At 45.3% G+C, this 27,468-nt stretch overlaps 1 protein-coding gene across 1 annotated transcript; it reads left to right on the top strand.

Annotated features, from left to right (window-relative positions):
- The first annotated feature begins 1,185 nt into the window (after positions 1 to 1,185).
- Positions 1,186 to 26,114, top strand: RNF20 (ring finger protein 20). The gene is made up of 21 exons (XM_074994637.1): positions 1,186 to 1,273; positions 2,837 to 2,888; positions 5,308 to 5,468; positions 5,663 to 5,830; positions 5,936 to 6,083; positions 6,263 to 6,445; positions 7,319 to 7,437; positions 8,414 to 8,560; positions 8,819 to 8,896; positions 9,191 to 9,310; positions 11,385 to 11,564; positions 11,791 to 11,926; positions 15,431 to 15,552; positions 15,958 to 16,346; positions 17,184 to 17,301; positions 20,197 to 20,346; positions 21,507 to 21,719; positions 22,803 to 22,928; positions 24,001 to 24,141; positions 24,578 to 24,679; positions 24,940 to 26,114. The coding sequence occupies exons 3-21, from the start codon at positions 5,340 to 5,342 to the stop codon at positions 25,114 to 25,116; spliced, it is 2,946 nt and encodes a 981-aa protein (XP_074850738.1). The 5' UTR covers positions 1,186 to 1,273; positions 2,837 to 2,888; positions 5,308 to 5,339; the 3' UTR covers positions 25,117 to 26,114.
- Positions 26,115 to 27,468: the final 1,354 nt, after the last annotated feature.

Here is a 27,468-nt window from a genome sequence, read left to right as displayed (position 1 = left end):
CACGTTGGATGTGGGAAACTAAGGCACAGAGAGGTGAACTGAGTTGGTGACAGCAACCAAACTAGTTCAGTCTAATCTTATGTTTCTTACTGTTGCTCTCTGCTCCCTTTCTTCATGAATTGTCAACATGCAAATTGGAGTTCTGATCTGAAAGGTCACAATTCTAGATATGCAGTGCCTGCTAACCTCATCCTGGCCTATTGCTTCAGTACTGACTGAGGGAAGTCTGCCACCTCCTGAATTATATTGCACAATGCAATTTTTAAAATTAACAGTAGAATAAATGTGCTGCTATCTAATTATGTATCTACAGTCTTTCAGTTACTCCCACTCGCTCCTCACTTGCGTGTGTCTCCCTTCATCTTGGCTTGGCTGTTCTGCTACCACCAAGCTACAGGGGCCAGTGAACATGCAGGGCTATGGAACAGGAGGAACTGGAACAAGATCCTCCAAGGAAAAGAGGGGTCTAAATGCATTAGAGGACCTATGCCAGGGGGTCAAACATCAACCTGTTCTTCCTATATTCTGCTTTAGGTCCTCTCTTTTACCCCATTCTTGCCCCTCAGATCAGCCATTCCCCCCTGACAAGGGGCAGGGCTCTCACTACCATTTAAACAGAGGGCTTCTGACTTCAACCACATAGAAATCAATGAGACATGACAGCCATGGCAACTATGGGCAGTAACAGAGAGAAAGCCGTGCTAGTTTATATACTATCAAAACAAAAAAGCAGTCAAGTAGCACTTTAAAGACTAACAAAATAATTTATTAGGTGATGAGCTTTCGTGGGACAGACCCACTTCTTCAGACATAGCCATACCAGAACAGACTCAGTACTTAAGGCTATGATCTGAAGAAGTGGGTCTGTCCCACGAAAGCTCATCACCTAATAAATTATTTTGTTAGTCTTGAAAGTGCAACTTGGGCCAGAGTGACTGCCTAGCTTGGCAAGCAAAGGGTGATGACAGCCATGTTGAGAAAGGGCAGAATGGCTTCGTAGCCAATGGAAGACAATGAACGATGGCCGCCATGTTGAGAAAGGGCAGAGTGGCTTCCTAGCGTATGGAAAGCAAATGCCCGTGGCTGCCATGTTGAGTAGGGGCAGAATGGCTTCCTAGTCTATAGACGGCAAAGGGCGATGGCAGCCATGTTTATTAAGGGCACGTCCCTTTACGTGGGACGCCGGTGAGGATTGGCTGAGCTCCTGTCACTGGCCGCTTCCTGCGGGTCAGGGGTGGGAGGCCGGAGGTGAGGCCCGCTGGCCGGGCCATGGGTGAGTATCAGGGCCGGGGGTGTGTGTGCCTGGCTGAGGTAGCACTTCAGCGGCGCTAGTGTGAGGGGCGCCGCGCGGCGCCGCGCTGCGGGGAACTCCCCAGCCGGGCTGGGGGGGGCCTGGCCCTGGGTGTGGGTGTGTGTCGGGGGAGGGGCTTGGCCCCTGGACGGAGGTGCGGGGTGTTGAGGGCTCGGCACCCGAGCAGCGATTGCCTTGTGGGGGGTGGAATCCTGTCGGGGGTAGGGGGCCTTGGCTCCGGGGTGAAGGTGTGTCGAGGGAGGGGGCTTGGCCGCTGGGTGCAAGTATGAGGGGGATGAGGGTCTTGCCCCCTGAGCTGGGATTGGGACGTGTCGGGGAAGCGGGGTCTTGGCCCCGGGGTGGGGGTAAGTGGGGGGAGGGGTCTGTCGGGTGGAGGTGGGGGTTGGCCCGGGAGCGGGGGGTGTCAGATGCGGGAGTGTCCAGGGTCTTGGCCCCGGGGCGGAGGTGTGTGTGGGGAGGGGTCTGTCTGGTGGAGGTGAGCTTGGGCTAGGGGCGGGGGTGTATTGGGTGGGGGAGTTCGGTCCCAGGGTGACGGTGGGTCAGGTGGGAGAGTGTCAGGGAGAAGGAGCAGGAGGCTTGGTCCCTGGGTGAAGGTATGCGGACAGTGGAATGGCTTGGCCCCTATGCAGGGATTGTGCGGCTTGGCCCCTAGATAGAAGTATGTGGAGCTAGGGGGGAGTTAAGGGGGAGTTGGCCCCTGGGTTGGGTAGGAGAGAGGAGCAGAGGCTCAGGCTTGTGTGTGTAGGATGGACAAGTGTCAGGGGGAGGAGGGCACTTGGTCTCTGGAGTTTGTGAGTGAGTATGGGGGGTGCGGGGAAGGAGCAGGACTTGACCCTAGGTCGGGGTAGAAGCATGAATATGTAGACTGTTAGGCTATGGAAGGTCAGACTATGGTCTGTGCATGCTGGGGGGTGAGTATCACCTCTCTACCTGATCTGGGTAGGAGAGGTGAGTTGATTAGTGGGATTTGTTGGTGTGTGTGTGTGGTGATGGGATTACCCTCTGAGGGTGAGAGAGCATAGATAGATATTTTCTGGATGGTATTTTCCCTGTCAGCTGGTTGGTTCTTGTTGTTTCTTGTTAATAACACTCTCTGTGGAAAAATAATTACACAAATAACAAAAGTATGTTCTACTGAAAGAGTGAAATGTTTAAACGTGATCCTTCAATCACATTTTAGAGGGTGGGAGAGGGAGAGACTTGAAGTCTTAGCTGTTGGACCGTTCAAGGCTTTTTATAAGAATATTTGAAGGATGTTGTGGATTTGCTGTAAAAAGCCTATGTGACAGTGGTTTTAAAACCTGAAGCATTTGAAAGGGTCCCTGTCAAATTAAAATAGCATATTGCAAAATAAGTTTCCGATGACGGAAAGTCACATTTTGAATTGCTTTACTCACATCTGCATATATAGAATCTAATTTCTTAGCTGTATTAGAAATACACCTTTAAATGATTAAAATGTAAAGAAGTTTAATATCTACTTTTTTATGCTGGGTGTTTTATTTACTTTTGCTTTTTGTTCAGTTTGTAGGTAGAGAGACACCTTCAGCTCATGAATGGGCTCAGCACCAGAGAGGTCAGTGAAACTGTACCCATTTATACCATCTGACATAATGGCCCTGACAAATGACTAGTCTGTTTCATGCAGGCTCTCCTGCACTAACAAGGTGCTTCGATGTTTAGCTTAAACATGCTTCCTGGAAATCTTTTTAAATTCCAGTGAAGGAAGATATCCTGTAATAGAAAAGGTGGTCTTGAGTTTTGAAGATCATTATTTTAAATTATTTTGGGGCCCAATTAAAATGGAGTGTGTCCCTTTAAACACATTGTTAAAAAACCTGTGGCAAAATTCTTCCTAAGATGGACAAACTGTAAAACCTGCTCATAGAATCCCCTTTTAGCTCAGTAGAACCTGTCTTTACATCAAATAGCCAGCACTCTCAATCCCTGTTGACTTCATTGGGCACTGGAACTGATTATGGTGAGAGAAATTTGGTCCTCAAGAATTGTTGGTGGTACTTTCCTGATGTAACCTCACAGGCTCATCCACCAGTTCTCTTAAATATTCAACTGAGGGTCACTGCCTGTTGTTTTTTGGATCTGAATATGGTCTCTCTAGCTCAGAGATCAGGGACAGTGTAGAGAAACATCCTGCTGCTTTCTTCATGGACTGGAGGATTTCAGTCTTCATGATCATCATTCTAGTGCCTTTCACTAGCTCTCCGTTCACATGGCCCCCCTCCCATTCACTTCCTCTCCTATTCATTTGCACATCATTTAAAATATTAAAATACAGGGAAATTCTGCAGTTACACATGCTGCTTCCACCAAGTTATGGTGTTTTTGCTGCACAAATTCTCCCCTTCTTCCTTTCTCAATATGTAGGTCAAGGAATATTAATATTAGTAGTAATATCAATATGTAGATCAAAGAATATATAATGTTGTTAAAAGCAGCAGGTTTCAGTTGAATTAAAGTGCACATTCCAATACTTCTTGCCTATATTTTCCTATATATCACCTTAACTTGTTGACAGATATGAAAAGATCTGCTGCTGAGCTTTGCAGGGCACTTGGGTCCTGAGCAACACCATTTTCATCTAGCACCGTTGTAATGGAGTCAGACTTTGTGGTAGACATATGGGATATAATGAGGTGTCTTACAAACCCTTTAGTCCTGAGGCCAGTTAGAATTAAAATGTAAGAATTCTCATGGGGACCATCACCATACCAATTTCCTGCCTCATCTGAGAACCTTTTTGTATCTTTTGTAAGCCATCAGATGGTACAGTTCTGTCCCTGTACGTGTCGTCTGTTTTTATTTTTTATGATTGATCTTAAATAAAAGACATAACAATGTTCCAGTTAAAGTAAAAATGCAAAGAAACAAGTAATTTATATATTTAAATAATAAAAACATATATTTATATATGACTTAATATTTAATATATATATATATATAAATATATATATATATATATATATATATATATAAATGAGAAATTAACATTTAAATATCTATATTGCAGTAGGCCGTTCAAAATAGGAGTCCCATTATGGTAAGAACTGCACAAATGTGTAAGATACGCTCTTTGCCCAATGATCTTATAAAAGATATTCAGGTCTTGACAGTGCTCTCAGCCCCTGTTCTAAAGAACTTATAGTTAAAATAAAAAGTGAATAGTTTGTAGCTCTTGCATATCATTTTTGAGTCATAGACATGCAAGCGTTTTAAAAGTATTCTTAGACTTTTTTTTTTTTGTGTAGACAGATCAAAGTTTGATAACATTATCCACTTGCAAAGCTCTAACATACTTCTAATGTTCTAGGATATTCTGACCAGGAGCCTGACCCAAAGACCATTGGATTCAATAGGAGTTTTTCTTTACTGCACTAATAGGACTTGAGAATTTGTTCTGAACTTGTTGGAGTACAGGTTGAACCTCTCTCTAGTCTGGCAACATCCATAATCTGGCATGCTTTTAGTTAGTCGGAGCACCACGTATCAGGGATGTGGCCAAGTTTTCTGTGGTCCCATAAAGTTTGTTTACAGCCTCTACTCCTGGTCTTCAGTGTTCGGTGCTGTTATTTAGCTATAATTTAACTCTAAATGTCTTCTAAGAGCTCCGTAAGCAGTGGAAGTGTTGATAATGCTGTTAGATGATATTGACCTCCTGTGGGTCCAGTAAATTCTCTTGTATCGGCACTGGTGAGATCCAGGGGTGCTGGCCTAGAGAGGTTCAACCTTTATTCTATATCTCTTTGTGCATTGTTCTGGTATTCATAATAGTAGCCTGGCCACTGTATTATAATGTTTACTTTAAATCCTGACCTTCTAAATCCTTCAAGGGATATATTTCTGGTGTAAGCAGTCTGCTGTGTTTTTTGAATTCCTAGGATGCATAGGGCATTCAGATGCTGTGGTGATAGTCTTGTTAGGAATCTCTAAAAATGGAACTGGTTAGACATTTTTTAAAGTTCTTCTTTGTGTTTCAGAAAGAGCTGGAAATCTAGACAACTTACCCGCAATGTCTGGGGTTGGCAACAAGCGGGCGGCAGCAGAGCCTGGCCCCTCTGTGCCCCCGGAGAAAAAGGCAGGGGTTGAAGATTCAGGAACCACAGTAGAGACCATTAAATTAGGCGGAGTTTCATCGACGGTATGTATATGTGTGGCTCAGTCTCTTTGATCCCAGCCGTATCCTGCAGGTAGTACAACCAAACTCCAGCACATTGTTTTTGTTTTCATTCTCACCCAAACCCAAAGATCTTGCTCAAAGGCTCTTTTATAGAAAGGGGTAGAATAAGACTGTGCTGCACTAAGTGCCCAGATGTGACTCTCACCTCTGCACAGGAGGAGCTGGACATCCGGACACTGCAGACCAAGAACCGAAAGCTGGCGGAGATGCTGGACCAGCGGCAGGCCATTGAGGATGAGCTGCGGGAGCATATTGAAAAGTTGGAGCGGCGGCAGGCCACCGATGATGCCTCTCTGCTGATTGTCAACCGTTACTGGAGTCAGGTACATAGCATGCTCATTTGAACCGTTATGTTTTCTCTGTCGTCTTGTCTCATTCACTCTGATGTCATGCGAATTATGTATCCTCTCATTTGTCCTTTCTTCCAGTTTGATGAAAATATCCGCATCATTCTTAAGCGCTATGATCTGGAGCAAGGTCTTGGAGACCTTCTGTCTGAACGAAAAGCCCTGGTGGTACCAGAACCAGAACCGGACTCAGACAGCAATCAAGAACGTAAGGATGAGAGGGATCGAGGTGAGACCTTGTGCCATGTAGTGTGCTGTCTTTCACAGGTTGGGAAGATGGACCTAATTGGGGGTGAAGTGTTGGTGGTCAGGGCACTCTGGGAAAACGAACGATATGCGGATACTAGTGACTGCTTCTCTCACTACACGCGAACTTTTTCATCCGTTTCCTTCTCTGCTGTCTTCCAGGAGAAGGGCCTGAGCCTGCATTCTCCTTCCTGGCCACCCTGGCCAGCAGTACAAGTGAGGAGATGGAGTCTCAGCTGCAAGAGCGTGTGGAGTCCTCCCGCCGAGCGGTTGCTCAAATTGTGACCAAGTATGACAAGCTTCAGGAAAAGATGGACATGCTGTCCCATAAGTTAAATAGTGGAGGTATGATGGGCCTGTTTGACTGTGAGGGCTTAGGCTTGCAAATTCCAGCTTTCTTAACACATCGAGTCAGGGACGAGCTACTTCCTGCTATGTCAGTAGTAAGGGTCAAATTTTTCCTCTCAGATGTCAGCCTCAAAATGAAGTGATCATGTTTTTCAAATACTCAGGGCCCATCAGCTCCTATTTGAGAACAGTGGGATCTCTCTTGGCTGCTGAGCATGTTGAAAAGTCCATGGCAAAGTCCATCTGCAGATAGTTAAATTATTTGAATACTGAGAAGTGTGCCTTGGTTTTGGTGTCTAGATGGAGGGCACATCCAATGCTGACTCACTTGTTTATCCATTTGGAAATACTTAAGTCCCAGTGGAACCTTGTAACCCTGACATAATGTGCCACTACACAGAAGATGGTAGCAACATAGCAGAGGGAAGATTGAAAAGTCCATACTGAACAGTGGGGCTCATTCACTTCGTGTCAGGCTCAAATGAACTCAAGAAAAAACTCTGTAAAAGCAGCTGAGATTTGCATGTCTTTCACCTCAGAATAATAATGATCTGAAGTTCACTTAAGTCCCAGGCTCAGTTTCTTGAAAAGTCTGCAAAGCTGGTCTGTGTTTTGAGCTTGTATGTTTAGGAAAGCCCTACTCAGCTCTGTGCAACAGACAGTAAATTTGTGCTCTGCCCCTAATCTTCCTGACTGCCAATTATAGTAGCATAATAAATAAGAGCTATGGGAAGAGCAACCCTCCCCCTTTCTCTTTCCTCCTTCCTAAAGAGGTTTGTTGTGTTGTTTCGTCTTCCCTTTTGTTTGCTGATTACTGAATTGAAGATGTTCATCCATGACTCCACTTTCGTGTCCTTTTTCCCTTCTCAGATGCATCACTGGTGGACGAAGCGGTCCAGGAGTTAAATTCCTACCTTGCGCATGAAAATGGTCGGCTACAGGAACTTGCTGACCTACTGCAGGAAAAGCACCGAATCATGTCTCAAGAGGTACAAGAAAGAAAAATGGAGTCTGCCTGTGTATTTGTGCTTATTTGATCCCTGCCAGGAATACTGAGCAGTTCTGGTTTCTGTAGTATAGGAAGCATGTTATTGCCCCAGAGAGGGCAAACTGTAGAGCACCAGGGATGATTAAGTCTGAAGAATTCAAATTCTGAGCCAAGATTAAAGGAGCAGTAATTTAGCTTTGGAGAACTGTAATGCCCGTTGTACTTCTGTGAGATTCTGGAAAAGAATCGCATTGTAAAGTGCCTGGTAAACTTTAATTGGGCAATGGACTGATGCACTGAATCCAGGTGTTAAAAGAACACCTGAATTTATTGCTAGAGGGAATGTAGAACTGAGGGCATAGCTGGGGAGAGTGGGGAAAAAAGTAAGGAGGAGCGATTAAGACACTATTGAAACAGCTGTCAGGTTGGAGCTGACATGCCTTTTCTGTTCTGGTGGTTATTTGAGGTGTAAGAGCTTTCATTACAAAAAGATTTTAGTTCTCCAGGGCTATGATCTACTCGACAGTTTTTCCTTCTGAAATTTCATCTCTTGGAGTTCCAGTTCTTAACCATTTAGAAAGCAGGCTTTCTTTACACCACGTCAGCTGAACACTCAAGGGATGTGTGTAAGAAACAATTACAAATATTTAAATACCAAATTCAGCGCTCCAAGTGTAATGCATTTAGGGAGCTGCCACTTAACTCCACCAAAAACGCAAGCTTCTTGAGCTTCTTCACTTTCCATTTTTCTTTCACTGCCCTGCATTGGAATTTGCTCATCCAAAATTTTGGTAACCTAAGAGTGACAGCCTGCACCTTTTTGCAAAGTGACCCCTGAGCAAATTGTAAAAGACTAAAAGTAAAAGGGTTGAGGCAAGACTGAATGAGTGAAGTTAATGCTGAGCAATCCTGGAAGGCTGTGAATCAAACACTGCTTATTATCTTATCTGATGCTCTCCTTTCTCCCTGGACTGCAGTTCTCCAAGTTGCAGGAGAAAGTTGAGATGGCAGAGTCGCGGGTGTGTGTGCTGGAGACAATGATCGATGACCTTCAATGGGATATTGACAAGATCCGCAAGAGAGAGCAGCGGCTCAACCGACATCTTGCAGATGTGCTGGAACGGGTAATCACCAAGCCCTTTGAAAGGCGAGCTAGAGCAGTTCAGAGCTCAGCAGCACCTGTTAACCTCTTCCTAGAGAAAGAAAGTGGACTCTTATGGGAGCCTTCCTCTACCTTACTAACTTGCTGCTAATTGGAGTGGTATAATACATGTGAACTAAGCATGGAGTGACTGTCTTCTGGTTGTGGGAATGGTTTAGGGAGTAGGGTAGGGTTGAAGCACTATGTGTGTTTTGTTACAAACTCTTCATCCTCCTTGCAGGTGAATTCAAAAGGTTACAAGGTATATGGAGCTGGAAGCAGCCTCTATGGGGGTACAATCACCATCAATGCTCGCAAGGTAAAACCTGAGGCTGTGGGTGGGGCGAGGGGAAGCTTTGGTTTGTGAGAGAGTGAAAGGGATGGTTCAGTGACTACCCTGTGAGTTGAGTCCCTCCTATGCCACAAACTTCCTGTGTGGCCTCAGGCAACTTACTTAGCCCCTGCCCTGTGTGAGAGTTATGACAATAAAAACATTAAAGACAACGAGTTGCTCTGATTCTATAGTAATTAGGGCCATGTGAACTGTAGCTAGATGCAGAATGTTTTTTTCCCCAATATATTAAAAAGAAATCTTTTTGTGTTTTTCCTTCAGTTTGAGGAAATGAATGCTGAGCTGGAAGAGAACAAGGAGCTGGCTGGCAACCGCCTCAGCGAACTGGAAAAATTGCGCCAGGATCTTGAGGAGGTGACAACACAGAATGAGAAACTGAAGGTAGGAGCAAAATTCTCTGGGAGTGTGAAGGTGGATGGATTTAACTGGAGTCTCTCTCTCACGCTGTTGAATATATGTATAACTTCTTTAGTCCCTTCTGTGAAACTAGAAGTTTTGATCAATATGTATCTTTGTTTCAGGCTCATTCTCTATGCTTGGATGATATTTTACATGCAGTAGTCTGGAGTGTTAATAGGAGGCTGAGGTTTTGCTGTGACAGACATTCCTGATACAGCAACGAAGGGTCCTTTGGCACCTTATAGACTAACAGAAAAGTTTTGAGCATGAGCTTTCATGAGCACAGACTCACTTCATCAGATGCTGGTCTTGGAAATCTGCAGGGCCAGGTATAAATAAGCCAGAGCAAGGGTGGGGATAACAAGGTTAGCTCAGTCAGCAAGGGTGAGGCTTACTACCAGCAGTTGATCTGGAGGTGTGAACACCAAGGGAGGGGAAGCTGCTTCTGTATTTAGCCAGCCATTCGCAGTCTTTGTTTAAGCCTGAGCTGAGGGCGTCGAATTTGCAGATGAATTGTAGCTCAGAAATTTCTCTTTGGAGTCCAGTCCTGAAATTTCTTTGCTGTAGGATAGCTACTTTTAAGTCTGCTACTGTGTGGCCTGGGAGATTGAAGTGCTCTCCTACGGGTTTTTGTATATTGCCATTTCTGATATGTGATTTATGTGTGTTTACTCTTTTAGGTAGAGACTGTCCAGTTTGTCCGATGTATATAGCAGAGGGGCATTGCTGGCACATGATGGCATAAATTATATTGGTAGATGTGCAGCTGAATGAACCCATGATGGTGTGGCTGAAATGGTTAGGTCCTGTAACGGTGTTGCTGGCGTAGATATGTGGGCAGAGCTGGCAACGAGGTTTGTTGCATGGATGGGTCCCTGAATTAGAGTGACTGTGGTGCGGTGTATAGTTTAGTGTATAGGGAATCATAGCTATCCCTGTTTCCTGTTCTGTCCCTTTCTCCTATTCACAACATCTTCAGTGACCATCCATACTAATTACTGCCCAGGAGGGCAGGGGTTGTCTTCTCTCTCTCCCTCCCTCCCCCTCCTCCACCCCCTGCACTCATAGCTTTGTTTGTGGGGAATAAATGTAGGGTTCAGTGATCAATAACCAATCCAATTATCTGTCAGTTATCTGAAAGAGGGAGACTGTTGAATGGAATTGAGACAGGAGATAAGGGCTTAGAGTTTCCACAGTCGGTAGAAGAAATTGATTCATAAAATTGATCAATTTTGATACTATTTTTTGTTTGTTTTTCAGACTTATTTTTTATGATGTCTTCAAAATTGCTTTCTCTGCTACCCCTGTGAAATCAGTTGTTGATTTCAGTCTGGTTCTTGGTTGTCCACATGCTGACACCTTGGGTGACAGTAAGATTTGAGAAGGTCTGGAAAATGATGTTTGTCCAGGTTCAGGGACAGGCATGCTAGCTGTGTAGTGAAGGGAAGTTTATCATGCTGCTCTGTGTGGTATCATTGGGATCCAGGCTGTTACTCCAGTTTCTTTCATCAGTTCTGAACTAATACAGGTTGAACGTCTTTAATCCAGAATTCTAGTTTGGCAATATCCATAATCCAGCATGATTTTAGTTAGCCGGATGCCCACTTATCATGGTTGTGGCCCAGTTTCCCATGGTCCCATAAACTTTGTTTACAGCCATCAGTCCTGGCTCTGTGTTCAGTGCTTTTTATTTAGCTGTAATTTACCCCAAAAGTCTTCCAAGAGGCCGGTTAGCAGTGGAAGTGTTGGTAATGTGCTGGAAAATATTGATGTCCCGTGGTCTGGCAAATTATCTTGTTTGGTACCAGTCTGGTCCCGAGGGTGCCAGAAAAGAGGCTTAACCTGTATAGGTTAAAAACTCCTGCATTGGGTAGTTCACAAAACCATTACCTTGCCTTATGGAAATTCTGTTTCATCAAAGGAGTGAAGTGGATGTGGAGGAAGAATGGGCTTTGGAGTGCTGTTATTTCTCACTGTTCGGCCTCCAGTATAAGGTAACATTTCTTTCCTCTCCAATTTCCTCTTTTTCTTCTTGGGATTGTGTTTCTCTTCTCAGTTGGAGTTGCGGAGGGCAGTGGAGGAGGCTGTGAAGGAGACGCCGGAGTATCGCTGCATGCAGTCCCAGTTTTCAGTCCTGTATAATGAGAGCCTCCAGCTGAAGGCACATCTGGATGAGGCTCGCACTCTGCTTCACGGCACTCGCAGCACACACCAGCGCCAGGTGGAACTCATTGAGGTAATCGCCTCATTCCTCCATCTCCTCTGAGATCTCCTGCTCTGTGCTAGCCCTCTGACTGGCACTGGAGAGGACTGAATACTGCAGTGGCCTTTACAGTCTCTGTTGTTGTTTTTCTGGTTTTTAGGAGGGTGATAATATTCTTCCCTTCTGTAAAACAGGTTGAGGAGGAAATACGAGACATCTGGATCCTAGCACTAATCTCTGTGTCCTCTTTGCTCTCCAGCGGGACGAGGTCAGTCTGCACAAGAAGCTGCGCACAGAGGTGATCCAGCTAGAGGACACTCTGGCACAGGTCCGCAAGGAGTATGAAATGCTGAGGATAGAATTTGAACAGACACTTGCTGCCAATGAACAAGCAGGTACCAAATCTTTTCCTGTTTGTTAACTTCTGTTTCTAAACAGAGGTTGCATTTCATACAGCTAAGGTACAAAATAATGATACTAGCAATGGGCATAAGAAACAATAAGAGGAGCTGCTAAAAATACATGAGAAGTAAGAGAAAAATGAAGGAAAGTTTTTTGCTATGCTACTTAATGGGGAAAGAGAGCCAGTGAGGGGTGACACAGAGAAGGCTGAAATACGTACTTACCAGTCTTCACTTGAACTGTGACTGTTTGCTTAACATCATTAGTATTTGCAAAGTGGTAAAGATCTCAGGTCAGGATGGGCAAAAGACAAATTAAAGAATTCATAGACAGTTTAGGTCAGGGGTTCTCAAGTTTTGTTTTTGTTTTTTGTTTTGTTTTGTTTTTTACATGGACCACTTGAAAATTGCTGAGATCTTTGACAGGCCACTGAATGAGACTAGCTATTGTGAAGCGCTTTGGATAAAAGTGCTATATAAAATAATGCCTTAATAACATTCTATTGTTCTACAAGTAAAAGCACACCACTCCTGTTTTAATATTGGTATAGGTCTCTTTCCTGACACAGAGCTGAAGCAGGGAAGGAGAGCCATCTTTCCCTGGCGGTTGCAGCCCTGGAAATGGGGAAATTTGCTTTTTATGGGCTCCGCAACCCTGCACCCCTCTTACCTCCTATTTTCCTCAGCTCATGCCACTGCACCCTTCCACTAACCTCCTATTCTTCCCCATTCTCCAAAGTTACCACCTCACTGTATTTGTGACTCTTCTCTGGGGTCCAGGCACCTAAATAGTGGAACCATTAGTTGGGTGGCCCTTCACTCTTGTATGAAGCCACCCAGGTACATGCCTAAGTGGGAACTATCCATGGACCACCTGAATAGAGCTTATGAACCACTGGTGGTCCATATATCACCATATGAGAGCCTCAGTTTTGGTTGTATTTTAGCTGTATTGTAGCCAGGCTTGGTTAAATTCGCCCTTGTGTATTTAATCTGTGAACATTCAGTGTTTAAGAGCTCCTAGAGAATGGCTGAGGTCCCAGAGATGTGGAGAAGAACAAACATAGTGTCTGCCTTCAGAAAAGGGAACAAGGAACATCTGGGGAATTACAGACTAATCACCCAAACTTTGATATTGGGAAAGATGCTTAAATTATTAAACTATGTTCAAAACTGTTGGATAATGTGATAAGTAATAGACAATGTGGATTTGTTAAGAATAAATCATGCCAAACCAATCTAATTTCCTCTTTTGATAGAGTAGTGATGGCGAGGGGAGGAAAGTAGTAGATGTGATGCACATCTATAGGTGGACTTCAGTAAGGCTTTTGGTGTTTGTCTCACATGACATTCTCATAAGTGAACTAAAGAAAAATTATCTAAATGAAATTACTGTAAGGTGGGTGCACAAGTGATTGAAAGACCTCACTCAGTGTAGTTATTAGTAAGGTTACAGATGGTTTGTGAAATGGTCTTTGAATTTGTAAAAGATTGTTATAAAGAGAAACATGATCAGTTGTTCACATCTATTGAGGGTAGAACAAGAAGCAATTGACATAATTTGCAGCAAGGGAGATTCATTTTAGATATTAGGAAAAACTTTCTTAGTTAAGTAGTGGGATAGGTTACCAAGGGAGATTGTGGTATCTCTGTTTAATGGAGGCTTTAAGAACAGGTTGGTGTGATGACATGCTCAGTTCAGCCAGAATTGTGAGCCACTGTGTTATCAGTCTGCCTTACCAAGACTAAGTACCTTGCTGTTGCTACATTGTGTGTTAGTTGCAAGACGCGCTACCAAAAGCTTGTCTTCCAGTTAACAATCTGTGAAGTTCTGTTCCCCACCAGATGTCTCCCAGTAGTGTCCAGTCCCTGTCACTGGACGCTCAGAGCAGTTAAGTTCACTGCCTCCAAACAGGCAGATGGCACACATCAATATGTTAGGTTAGCTGAGGACTCACACTTCACTTTTGCACCACAATGAGCTGGTTTTCTTACTAAAACAAAAGTAAGTTTATTAACAAAGAGCAGAGATTAAAGTTATATGAAGCAAGAATAAAAGGCGTATATTGTTACAATTAAAAGACAACACGCCTTCTGGTGACTGAAACTTAATTTTAGCAAGTCATGATCTTTACCTAAGCAGTTTTCTTACATGCATCAAGTTGCATTATCCCTAAGTCTCCAGGCTCGGGGGATCCAACTTTCACAGGCTTGAAGGATGCTGTACTCCATGTCCCCTCAGTGACAGATAACTTTTTGCTCCCCTTTCATTACCCAGAGTTCATTATCTGTGATTCAAGATCCAGGAAGTCTTCCTGGGATGCAAGTTCTGTTCCCCCCCTCCCCGCCCGGTATGATTGTTACATGGTTTTCTCCCCTGTTTGTTTAGCTTGATCGCTTTATTTACCTTACATGCATTGTCCTCTGCCTGTAACCAAGTTCGTCCGACAAGTGAATACACATTTCTATGTCTAGAGCAATCTGGGTTTGTGTGATGCCTCCCAAATGCATATTTTCCATGCACCTCTTTGTACACAACCTGTACGTACATCACACAGTGATTTTTGGGATCAGCATGTCACCAGTTTACATCTGACACCTTTGAGAGATGGGGCAATGAGTGAGTCAGGCCTAATGTGGTTTACAGTATGTGGGGACCCTCTAGTACTATGCATTAAGCAGCTCCCAGACTCACAGTAATTAACACTTGTCAGGGTACTTCAGCAGATGGGGATGGACAAGATGACTTTGTGAGGCCTCCTCCAGTCTGACATCACTATGATTTCCGCAGTGTGCCTCTTTGGAGCTTTCTCTGCTTTCGTGCAATACTTGTTGGCACTGTTCTGTCTCAGGAAAATCACTCTTTAGGCACATAAAATGCGCATGCATCAAGGTATTTTCCATCTTTCTGGCTGTGGCCAGATGTTCTTATGAGGGTTTTCGGTGTGTCTGGGAATTGGTTGGCTATTGACAATGCAGAGATTGTGAAGGGAGAATATAATATAATACTTTTTTACACTATTGGAAGTTCTTTTCCTGAAAAGAGATGTTTTTAGGAAGTTGAGCTTACATAGCAGAAAACTGTAATATTTAACTCCCACCAGAAGGGGGCAAAATGTACGTTTTTATCATAGCATTGGAATAAGACCCTTCTGATGGGGTAGCACTGCCTTTCTATACTGAGATTCTCAATGGGAAGAAGAAATCAGTGAAGCAGTAATGCTGACAGAGACCTAGGATGGTGAGTTGCAAGAAGATATGATGGCGGACAGCACTAGTACAGTTGTCCAAGCCATCATGTCATGGAGCAGGGAGGCAAGTCTTTCTCTGTGACTAAGCCTGTCCCTGGAACATTTCTTTTATTTCTGGATGCCTCGTTACCAGAGAGCTATCACTACAGTGGAAGGATTTTTCCAAAGCACAACACACATACTTTGCACTCTGCAAGGGAGAGCTGAGTATGGCCTGTGGTAACTTAACTGTGTATGTTCTTTGTAGGGCCAATAAATCGGGAGATGCGTCACCTCATCAGCAGCCTCCAGAATCACAACCACCAGCTGAAGGGGGAAGTGCTGAGGTACAAGCGCAAGCTGAGGGAGGCCCAATCTGACCTGAGCAAGGTACCAGAGCTGGAGATGCTGGGAGGGAACAGGGGAAGTGGCGAGGGAGGGGAAGCTGTGCTAGAGCAGAGCATAGGCTGCATGCTTGTCTCACAGTTTGTCATTTAATTTGTCTGTGTAAATGTGTCTCTGATACCACAGGCTTTGAGAAAAGCATTGCAGTCCCAGAGCAAACTGCAGAGTGTTCCCTTGGGTGCTATGCAGCAGCCTGCTCTTGCATTCCCAGCTCCCACAGAGCAGACCTTCCTCCATGACTGTGTTCTGCTGTGCAGTAAGATTGATATTAGCATGTGTGAGAGAGCCAGGCAGCAGCAATCCCAGGAGGGTGGCAGTGAGGACTGTTCTGGCTGAGAACTTCCATTCACTTGGTTTCTTTCCCTTTGTGTTCCCACAATGCTCCCCCAGACTCGCTCCCGCAGTGGGAGTGCCCTGCTGCAGTCCCAGTCTAGCACTGAAGAGACCAAGGAGGAACCACCAGAGGTCAAACAGGAGCCTGATGATTCCTCTGCCCAGGCGTCTGTGCCCAAGGCTGCCACCGAGGATCCTGGGGAAGCCAAGGCCAAGCGGGATGAAGAGGAGAGGGAGCGCGAGAGACGGGAGAAGGAAAGGGAGCGTGAGAGGGAGAAAGAGAAGGAGAGAGAGCGGGAGAAGGAGAAGGAAAAAGAACGGGAGCGGGAGAAGCAGAAGCAGAAGGAGTCGGAGAAGGAGAGAGAGTCCACCAAGGAGAAAGGGAAGCATGAGGATGGGAGGAAGAAAGAGGCTGAAGTGATCAAGCAGCTGAAGGCTGATCTCAAGTAAGTACTGCTGAACCTCCTGCTCCTCTTTGCCAGATCATGCCCTAATCCGGCTGTCCAGGGAACATAGCTAGGAACCCTGGATTTCCAGAATTGAGACTCTTGCTCTTGCAATTAATGGTAACTCTGTTTCTTTGGGTCTCTGGTGACATGACTGTGTCCAAGGGACACATAGTGGAGGTGGTATTTAGAGCCCTCCTCCTCAATCCTCAAATCTTACTGGTTGCAGATATTTGAAGGGGGTTGGGGTTTGTGAGGTGCAGATTTCCAAAGGCCATGCTCCTCCGTGTCTTAAATCATGACCTGAGAAAGTCCATAGTTTACTACCAAAGTGCCTCTACTTCTGTCTTGCCTTCCTAGGGTATGTCTACACTTCCTGGAGGGTTGATCTTCTGGGGTTCAATTTAGCACACCTCGGGGGGACACACTAAGTCAAACCATTGGGGCTCTATAGTCAGCCCTGGTACTACTTATTGTCATGAGGAATAAAGGAGGTCTGCAGGGGAGTTTCTCTCATTGACTTCCAGCTGCATGGACAGCCGGAGAAATAGATCTAGGTATGCTGATTCCAGCTACTCAATTGTTGTACCTGGAATTGCATATCTGAGAGATTTTGCAGCCTAGTGTAGACCTGGCTCCAGTATGAGTCCACTTTAGCATGCCTCTGTATGTTTCTGCATTGTTCTTTGTAGAGTATATGGATGTCCCCAAATGTAACCCAGAAGCCTGGAGAGGAGAATGCTAAGAGAATGTTATTCTAGCTTTCTGGCAGATGGCATCACATCAGAGCGTTTCTCCCAAGTATTCAACAAGGTGGTTTTTCTTTCATGTTGCTAGGAAAGCCCAGGAGAGCCAGAAGGAAATGAAGCTTCTGTTAGACATGTACAGGTCTGCCCCAAAGGAGCAGAGAGACAAAGTGCAGCTCATGGCAGCTGAGAAGAAGGCCAAGGCTGAGGTAACAGTGTCCCATTTCTGTCCTCCTTTTTCTCTTGCCTCTCATGACCTAGTGCTGGGGTCTGCCAGCCCACAGAAGAATCATTTGGGAGCCCACGTGCAAGGGAGAAGCACTCAACTTGGGGTGCTCATAGGCACTGGACGGTGGGAGGTGGGGCAGGACACCTGGGCTTTGAAACTTGCCTTGGGACTGGAGCGCGAGCAATGTCTTGCCCTGCTGCAGGGGGAAGCCCCGAGTCTCATTCCAGGCCTATTCAAAATAAGACGGAGTCTTAATCCAGCCCACAGACTATAGGTTCCCCACCCCTGATTTTACAGCTGTTTTGGAAATTAATCACTCCAGAATGTCACTCCCCTTCTTCCCTCTGTCAGACAGGGGAAGGTTGGAATAGACTGGGAGTCCATGTGTAATTGCCAACAAGCGGACTCGAACGTGGGACCTTTGGAGTTTAGTGCTTAAGCTGCTAGTCCTGGAGCTAAAAGCCAGCTGCCTGTTGGCTAAGGATGGAGAGGAGACTCATTCTTTCTCCGTGTAAGCGGTCTAAGAGCTACTACGTGGGACAATGAGCCACATCCCTAGGTGTGCGGGTTACGTACTTCCCCTAACTGAGCAAGCATGTCCCAAGCTTGAGAGCCTCAGTTGAAATCCTGGATGAGCCCCCCCACTTGTAACTGCTGACAGGTGGACTCCAACCAGGGCTCTCTGGAGCTTAGTGCATGAGCCTCTACCCCTTACGCTAAAAGCCTGCTAGTAATTAGCTAAGGCTGTAGATGGAGACTCATTCTTTCTTTCTGTAAGTGATCTAAATGTCACTACATGGGCCACTGAACCACACCCTGAAGTGCATGGGTTACAAAGGCAGATGACTGGCTTTGGAATGGTCCTTCCTTACTGAGGTGTCTGTTTGGCTTATGGTTCATTTGGCTACGTGTTTGCAAAGGAAGGTTGCTTTCCAGCATCTTGTTGGCTTTCTGGTATGTGTTACAGTAATAGTGTTTTTTGAACAGCAAAGGGAAAAAGAAACTGTTCATAGCTCCCTGCAGGTGTAGAACTGGGAGTTGTGAGGTGAAAATTCAGCATGAATGATCGGGGAGGTTATTATTATAGCGCAGTCTGCCTGTGGAATAGTAATCTCCAAAGGAAAAAGGTACAAGCACCAGCTCTTGAGTTATTTTAAATTAAATAATGTGACAAAGATTTGTGATTTGGAAGTAAAGATAGTGTATCCAAATGACACAGCAGTGGAAATTTAGATAGGCAGAGTGTAAATGTTTGTATATGTCTTTGGCAAGGAAATTAGGAGATATACTTACATTTATTTAAAAAAAAAGTGGCAGGGAATCTTCAGTAGTGATGGTGGTCAAGAATTCAGTTTATATCTCATCCTACAGATGACATTTTTGCCTACAGATGGAATAAATGTGCTCAAAGAGTTAAAGGTGTTAACATGACCCTGTCACTTCTCAACAACACACAGTAGAAAAAAAAAAAAGGATTGGAATCTAGAGACCTCAGCCTGCCTAAGACCATGGCAAACACAGCAATTTTGTTTTAACTTTAATAGAAGATGCAGAAAAGAGAGAGCATGTGTAATTTAAAGCCTTAAGACTTTTAACATAGTGTGTTCTCTTTCCCCATAGCTAGAGAGATTTTAGAAGGAAACCCTCTATTTGGCAGTCTTTTAGATGGTATTAAACACAGCTGTAACTGTTCTTTTTGGGGAAAAGAAAAGTTTTTGAGGTGAGCTGGAGATGTTGTTAAAATTCCATCCATTTGCTAAAAGACGAACAAGTCACACAAAGGAGTGGCAAGAACAGCAATGACAGAAGATACAGCTTCTGTTTTTGGCATTGTTTTACTTCAGTCTTGATCCTGGAGAAACACAGGCACAACACACGGTCTCATCAGGTGCAAGGGGATCCAGCAGATTGGTTCTAGGACCAGGGTGTTTAGGGAATTGCTTTTAGTTGCCTCTCTGGTCACAGGCTTGCAGCAGTGTTGCAAAATGTGCAGTCTTGGCTGGCTAAGCCAGACTCTTGTGAGGTAGAAGGAAAAAGGAGAAGGGTAGAAAAAGAAAAGAAATAAGGAAAGGAAATGTGTGATAGACACAGTTTCATATCCCAGCTGGTGGTTGGGTTTTAGTCCGCAACAGTGGAGGTGGCAGTGTCATCTGCATTCCTTTCATGTACTGGTCTGGTCAGAACTTCTTTCAGAGTTGGGACAGTTCAGGCCTCGTGTTATTCCAGTAGATCCTGTTGTCCCAGGAGAGGGGAGGGGGGGTAGCCGTAATGGTGAAACTTGCTCCATCTTCTTTCATTTAATAATTGTCCCACTTTGCAAACATTTACTCCCAAAGCGTTTTTGAGGATCCCAAATGGAGGGATGGGTGCAACTGCTCATCCCCTCACTGTTTTTCCCCTAGTTTGGCCTGATTTCCAACACACCTATTTTGGACCTTAATTTCCAGTCCAAAACCTTACTTGTTTACCAGGCATGATTTTAACTCAGTCCTTGAATTAGATCAGTGGGCCTTTTTGCTTGGATTAATTTATTCTGTTTCTCTTTAGCCCCTTTTCCGACAGCATTGATTATTACAGATTAGTGTGATACCTTACAAACTCTCACTCCTCACAGAGTGGGAGTGAATTTGTGGGCCAGTTATTATAGCAGCACAGCCAGTAGTATGTTACTTCCTAATATCATGCTGGGGAACTGGACAAAATGAGCAAATGGGTCTTTTTTTTTTTTTTTTAAACTAAAGGACTTTTCCATGGTTTTAGGGAACTGTGGGGGAGGACAATTCCTAAGCAGTGTGCTCCTTGCTATTCTATTGCTTGCCTAGCGTTGGAGATCATTTCCTCTCACACAGTCTCATTCCTTTTCTCCTTGCTGTAGCTGGATGAGCTGAGGCAGAGGGTGAAAGACCTGGAGGACAAGGAGAAAAAAGAGAGTAAGAAAATGGCAGATGAGGATGCCCTGCGCAAGATCCGTGCAGTGGAGGAGCAGATTGAGTATCTGCAGAAGAAACTAGCCATGGCCAAGCAGGTGAGGGGAGCTTATGTAAATATCCTCTTGTGGGGCAAACCTTGTTAGGAAACAGCTGGAATTATTCAAGAGAGAGCACTCATACCCTGCTCCCACCACCTCCAGCAGATGATATTTCAACTCTGCTCATGACCCTTTTAAGGCAATATCATCCTGGTGGAACCTGGACAGAGTGAGGTCGGAGTAAATTTCTCAGTATACACGTTGGGCTAGAGAAATGCTGCTGAGGTGAGTAATGCATGGGGCGAGTACAGACACGGCAGGGTCAGTTTGCAGTGAGGTCAGACTGTTTCTTTTTTAAAATACACTGGATATACATCTTGTGTGGCCAGGAAAAATAATTCAAATTAATTGAAGTTGTGAATGCATAGTGGATTACTTAGTAACTGCATTAAACCCTTGTGTGAACACTGTCTTGTTCAGAATAAGATCAGCTGCATGAAGGCCACTTTAATTCGCTTTGGAATTAAGACCACATATGATACAATTCAGAAACTGCAACAATGGGAGTAGGGCATATAATACAAGTACCAAAGTCTAAGGAACGGGTATGTTGGCTGATGGGATTACTCCTGCGTTATTAAAGCAGGATTGCGTGAGAGTGAATAGAGCAAAGTACTTGGGGCATGTCCCTGTGCCATGTCAGTTCGTAGCAGAGATCTTTGAGCCCACCTTGCCTGGGTTCTTCTGTGAACTGTAAGGTAGAGTTTGTCATGGGGGGCTGAGAGGGTTTAGTGGCGTAATAATAAGCTCATGATTTTTAGATTCATTGATTCAAATTCAGCCCAAAGCTGTCACAGTCTGATGGATATTCACCAGCTCACTTCAGATTGGTCACTGTTTTGTGTCTAATTCCCAGTGGAGAGATGGCCATGTAACAGAGCCAATCTTCATCTTTCTTTGTTGTTTTTGCTAGCCCAGAGGTCAAGGACTGAATGTCCGTGGAAGCTGAACTGCCATCTTTCCCCTAGTGTAGCATCCTCCAGTTCAGTGTTGTTGCCTGTTATTTGGTCAAAGGGAAGTTGTCGGTCTCCAGGGTGTTGATCTGCATCTTTCATCAACACTAAATTTTGTTCCTTAGAAAAAAGGCAGGGGTTCTTAGCGCTTTGGTGGAGGGGAAGAGAGATTGCAATTACAGAGTGTTTCTGTTTCTGTTCTAGGAAGAAGAAGCCCTCCTTTCAGAAATGGATGTCACTGGACAAGCCTTCGAGGATATGCAAGAGCAGAACATTCGCCTTATGCAGCAGCTGCGGGAAAAGGATGATGCCAATTTCAAGTTGATGTCTGAACGCATCAAGTCAAACCAGATTCACAAATTGCTGAAGGAGGAGAAGGAAGAGCTGGCAGACCAGGTCTTGACCCTGAAGACACAGGTAACCAGAAGAGGGGTGGTGGGAGGACAAGATGGGTGATGAGGTTCCCCATTAGACCAGGGCATATTGCTACTTAGGCCTGTTTTAAATGTCTTCAGTGGTGCAGCTTCAGCTCCTGGGGTAGGTGGGAAGAAGGGCTGAGGGATCTGCGGCTGGGCTTAGGTCTGGAGCCAGAAGTGGGGCTGGAAATGGAGCTGAAGAAGCAGGTGTAGAGCCACAACTGAGAGTTGAGATGAGGCAGAGGATGGGGCCAGGCATGGACCTGGGGCTGCAGCTGGGGATGGGGCCAGGGCAGAGCTGGGAAAGGGTGAGGCTGAGCTGGAGGTGCTCTTTCCCTGACCCCCCCCAGGGGCTGGCACAGGTCTTACCATACCCTCTGGTTGTTCCTCTGTCTCCCTCCTTCTCTGTCCTTCAGGGTACACCCCACCCTTGGGGACCTCTGAGCTAATCAATCAGAGACTGTATATGTGAAGTATCTTAGAGCAGGTCTTTGCCCATAAAAGCTTATGCTCGAAAATATCTGTTAGTTTGTAAGGTGCCACAGGACTTCTTGTTGTTTTTGAAGATACAGACTAACTTGGCTACCTTTCTGATACTTATCTTAGAGGGAGTTCACATAGGTCTGGGAGAAGGAAAAGGTGAGGGATCTTTGAATCATATGAGAAAAGCTGTTCCTACATCAATGTTTTTCCCCCTCCCCCAGCCCTCTCTTGAGAGTCCAAGTAGAAATGTCCATTGCGTTTGAATGATTCCAGTAAGTGCTCTTCCAGAGGCGAGGGATAGATGTGTTTAACAATCCAGTGTAGGTATTTGATAGCTGTGTTTATGAAGGTTCACCTTGGAGCTGTGGGAAATTGTCCCCTTGGTTAACTGTATATTTTGATCTGCACTGTTTGTCCATGTGTCTGTATCCTGCAATAGAGAAGTGGTGCTGCAGAAGTGGGAGGAGAGAAGACGACAGTGATGAGGAGTTTGCCCCCAAGGGAGCAGTGACTGGGAAAGGAGAAAAAAATTCAGACACAATGCCAGCAGCACATGTTCATATGTTTCTCTCTTTCTCCTGTCCCCCTTCTCTTTTGGAAGGTGGATGCTCAGTTACAGGTTGTGCGAAAGCTGGAGGAAAAGGAACACCTGCTACAGAGCAATATTGGCACTGGAGAGAAAGAGCTCGGTCTCCGAACCCAGGCGCTGGAGATGAACAAACGCAAGGTGAGCATGAGCCCTTGGTTCACCAGGTTGAGTTTTCTTCATCTCATGGAAGCTGCTAGAACTGAATTTCTCCAGTATTCCATGTCATGATACCATTGTGGTAGGAGGCAGAGGAAAACCAAATAACATTCTAATCAAGGCACAATAGACTGATAAAGAATGCAAGGAACAGGAGCAATCAGAGTGGCTTCTTGAAAGACTGAGAAGAGAAGTGAGGATAAAAGGAAAACTGGACTGCAAATGGGGAAAAAAAGAGGAGGCAGCCAAATGAATATAATCCGGGTTTGGTCAGGCCTGCAGAGAAAAGATAAAGGTAGAAAAAAAAATCTGAGGAACGAGAGAGGTTTTAACTAATAAGTTAACGGGGCAATGAAAAGAGCAGGGCTGTTAAAGAGGAGAGAAATGAGACTGTCTGGTATTGCTGGTTCTACCCTCCTCTTTAAATGTCCTGTCAGGAAATACATTGGGAAGAATCTGAACAGCTGTTAAGTGAGGCAAATAAAAATATCTTTGTAACCAATGTTCAGCTCTTCTGGATGTGATGTCCTGTAGTATGAAGGAAATTCAGCTGGATGATTTACTGAAACACTGATTTTTTTAAAAATCATGGGCAGTTTGTGGGGTGATGGAAGAGTAGAAGAAATAAAATGGAGTTCCTGACCTTCGTAAAAGGAGAGTGTGATGGTGGTAGTGCTCTGGTTTAAGTAAGGGAACAGTTACAAAATACCTGCAAGGTATTTGGATCAGGAGCAACAAGTCCATGGAGAAATAAGGTTCTTTGAAGGGTATAAACACTGAGGAGGGGCATCAGTCCTACTCAATATATCTCACTAGAGAATTACACTAAGGAAAGTTTCGGCTGAATGTTGGGAATTTATTACCAATGAGATCTTGGGTTGTTGAGCAGGTGCTCAAGGGAAATAGTCTACATCACTTTTCTTGGATCTTCCAAAACTAGGTGGGATGGGGAGGGAATCTTAAAAGTACTGTAGGGCACAGTCTTGGTGGGCAGGGATTGGGACTGAAAGACTTTTGTAGGTGACTGTGATCCTATGCCCTTCTCCTTCAATAGGCAATGGATGCAGCCCAGCTTGCAGATGATCTCAAAGCACAGTTAGAGCTGGCTCAGAAGAAGCTGCATGACTTTCAGGATGAGATTGTGGAAAACAGTGTGACTAAAGAGAAGGACATGTTCAACTTCAAACGGGCTCAGGTATGGGCCATATACCGCAGTCCTTTGCTGTCCATCTCCAGTCAGTCTGCCTCTGCCTGCCAGAGTGAAACTCCATATCCTGCTGTCCTCTATCACACTCTGCTATCCAGGGTTTTTCAACTTCATTTGGTTTCCAGCTCCATCCATAAGACATTTGGTCCTGCCTGTGATTTTTTTTCACTTCCCCTGCCTTCTGCACCCAGCCCCTCTGGCTTGGACCCATTTTAGATCTTGATTATGGGCACCTGACATTCCGGTACAGATCGCTTTTCTAATTGTCTGGAGTGCCTTGGGAAGAGAGGAGGGGAGGGAAGGAAGCGCATCATAGGCATGTTGTACCACGCACTTTAAGGGTCCCATTGTGTATCTTTGAAGCAGAGGCTTTGTGCAGAAATAGCTGCAATAATTTTTTTGTTGGGCTCTTATCCTTCTGCAGGAGGACATCTCCAGGTTGCGTAGGAAGCTGGAGACCACAAAGAAACCTGACCTAGTGCCCAACTGTGATGAGATCTTGATGGAGGAGATCAAGGATTACAAGGCGAGAAACTTTGTCACTCTCTTCTGTTAACTTCCCTGGCCAAAGGGTTTAGTTTTCCTATCCATTCAATACGGGCCTTCTCTAGCTAAGCTCTGTCAGTACAGACCAGCTATGTGCTGGAGCAACCCCCTTCTCATGGAGCAGAAAGTAAAGTCTGGTTCCCATGATGGGTTATTTTCCAGTTGGGGCTCCTGCAATCTCTGTAAAGGTCTGTCCTGGGTAGTAGCTTAGAGACTCACTGCAGCATTTCCCTCCTGCAGGCACGCCTTACCTGTCCATGCTGCAACATGCGCAAGAAGGATGCTGTACTCACCAAGTGCTTTCACGTCTTCTGCTTTGAGTGTGTGAAGACGCGCTATGACACCCGGCAGCGCAAGTGCCCCAAGTGTAACGCTGCCTTTGGTGCCAATGACTTTCATCGGATCTACATTGGCTGAGTCTTGCCCTGGAGAGACAGAGGCACCTCGTCTGCTGACCACCCGGCTCCTTTCTCTGATTGTTTGTCACCAGCAGGGCAGTCACTGCTTCTCAACCAACCCACATCCTCTTCTAGAACCCTGGGTTAGAGAGGTGGGGAGAGGCACATTCAGGATCTCTGCTCATCTTCCCTTCTTATCTGCCTTTCCCCTTAATTTGTATGCACGCACAGGGGTCATTCCCACCAATCCCCTCCACACTGCTAAGTCGGGATTGTTGCAGTGCAGTGATAAAGCCTAAATGAACTCTCACCCCAGGGGTGATGGGAATTACCCAGGACAGAATAGAGATGAGCCTGAGGCCTTGAATTCGCACGTTAAATGGACCGTGTTTGGGTAATTTTTTCTATTAAAATTTTTTCCCTTGCTTACAACAAACCCCTTTGAAGGTGGGAAACTTGTGTCCTTCCTAGAAATGCCCCCTCTATGTGCTTGTGTGCTGCTGATTTTCTTTGTGGAGGGCGCTTGTGAGAGCGGGATAGCACACCTAGCTTCTCTTATTTTTGTAGGGCTGTTCAGTGGCAATAGCTGACCAGTTCAAGGCCCTGATTCAGGAGGGAACTTCAGCACAAGTATTTTTGACTTGAGTGGAAAGAGGTGCATGCTTCAGATTGGGCACATGGTTAAGTACCTTTCTGATTCAGGGCCAGAGTCTGCAAGGAGAGCCATAGAAAAAGCTGGAGGCAGCTGAGATGAGATGATGTCTCCTCCCCCACTCAAAGGCATGCATACACCTTAACATCAGGAAGGAGACAGAAGTATAGGAGAACCCTCAAAATAGCATTCTGTTAATCATCCGCATTTGGGCTGGATGAGGGATACTTTTCTGCCCCCTCCCACCTGGCTGGGACCTCACTAGCATTGTCCTCATTTTCCAGAAGATGATTTGTAGTGGTTACGTTGGTACAGCTTTACTAATCTTGTGCTACACAAACTCCAATAAAAACCGTGGTTCCATTTGTTTTGCTGATTTTCTTGCCTGGGAGCAATCTTAATGCTTGCTGCCGCAGGCAGATGAACTGTAAAAAGCCCTGATCCAGTCACTGAAACCACTTCTCCTTTTAAAGGTCTCTTGGCTTTCACAGCTAAAAGAGCGGTTGTTTTTCTTCTGTGGCTAGTGCCCCTTCACTCCTATCTTGTTACCCTGGAGATTCCTTCAGCAGGAATAGTTTGTTGAGCAAACCCATGTGGTAACTTTGCTGTGTTTGTCATTGATCCTCAAAGTTAGCATTCAAATCCCATGTCTTTTGGAAGTGATAGCAAGCTTCCTTAATTCACCTCATTTAATGTAGTTAGTGAGGAGATGTAAACCCCACACTGGTAGTGAAAGCTGTATGGGTGCCTGAGAGCTCAATTATCCTCTTGCTGGCACCTGGAGAGGGGTTAAATGTCATTTGTGAGGTCCACCTGGAAAGGAATTGGGTTTCTGTACAGAGATTGAGAAAGCTCAGCTGGGAGGGGCCCAGCAGAGAGGAGGCTGGGAGTTCCTGCTTTTGTTACTGGGCTGATTGAAATGAGGGGAGAGAAGTACTGGGAAAAGTTACAAGAAGAGGGGATTTAGCTCCTCTGGTGGTTTTCAAAATAGGGACAAGACTATGGGGTGGCAGCTCTGGGGTTTAGCTGTGGGGCAGAGTGTTTGGGAAGACTTGTGCAGGGCTGAAGTTCTGGCCTGGGGAGGGCAGACGTGATTTAAGTTCATATTTTTGGTTTGGGATTTGTTGGAAAATTCCAGAGAGGAATCCTACCATGCACGGCCCTGCAGGCAGCCTGAGAGGACTCTATATTCACAGTGAAGCCAGAAAAGGGCATGGCGAGGAAACCTGCAGGTGACCCAGATAGGAAGCAAGGGTCTGAGTAACCAGACTTTGCTTAATACAGGGTCCCTGCTCTGAAACCCAGAGAGAAGTCTAGCTGGGTTCTACTAGCCCACAGCAGAGGCCCCCATGGCCAGGACTGGAAGGACTGGAAAGTCAGGAGTCCTGCCAAAGACTTGGCTTGAGACTGTTGCATTTCCCTTTACCTTGGGACTTCAGTGATGCAACCAAAGGGTTGAAGCATAGGAAGAAGCAGCCTGCAGAACAGGTGCAGCTGCCAGCAAGTGATACTAGAGAAGGAACCTCCTGCACCATGGCCAGACACTGGGGGCATTCTAGTGGTGAGTGCTTTTCTACAAGCTAATAAGTATTTGGTGGCTTTAACCTTGAGAGGTGTAGGAGTTGACAGCCAGAGAATCCGTTATCCTCTGTGTGTTCATAGGCTCGTTAAATGGTTAGCTAGGGCAGTGTATTCAGCTTTTACTTCTCCATTGTATTT

The sequence above is a fragment of the Carettochelys insculpta genome, chromosome 5, assembly GCF_033958435.1.
Source record: "Carettochelys insculpta isolate YL-2023 chromosome 5, ASM3395843v1, whole genome shotgun sequence".
Lineage (NCBI taxonomy): Eukaryota > Metazoa > Chordata > Testudines > Carettochelyidae > Carettochelys > Carettochelys insculpta.
The sequence above is the reverse complement of the archived record's forward strand: the minus strand, read 5'-3'. Positions and strand labels throughout refer to the sequence as shown.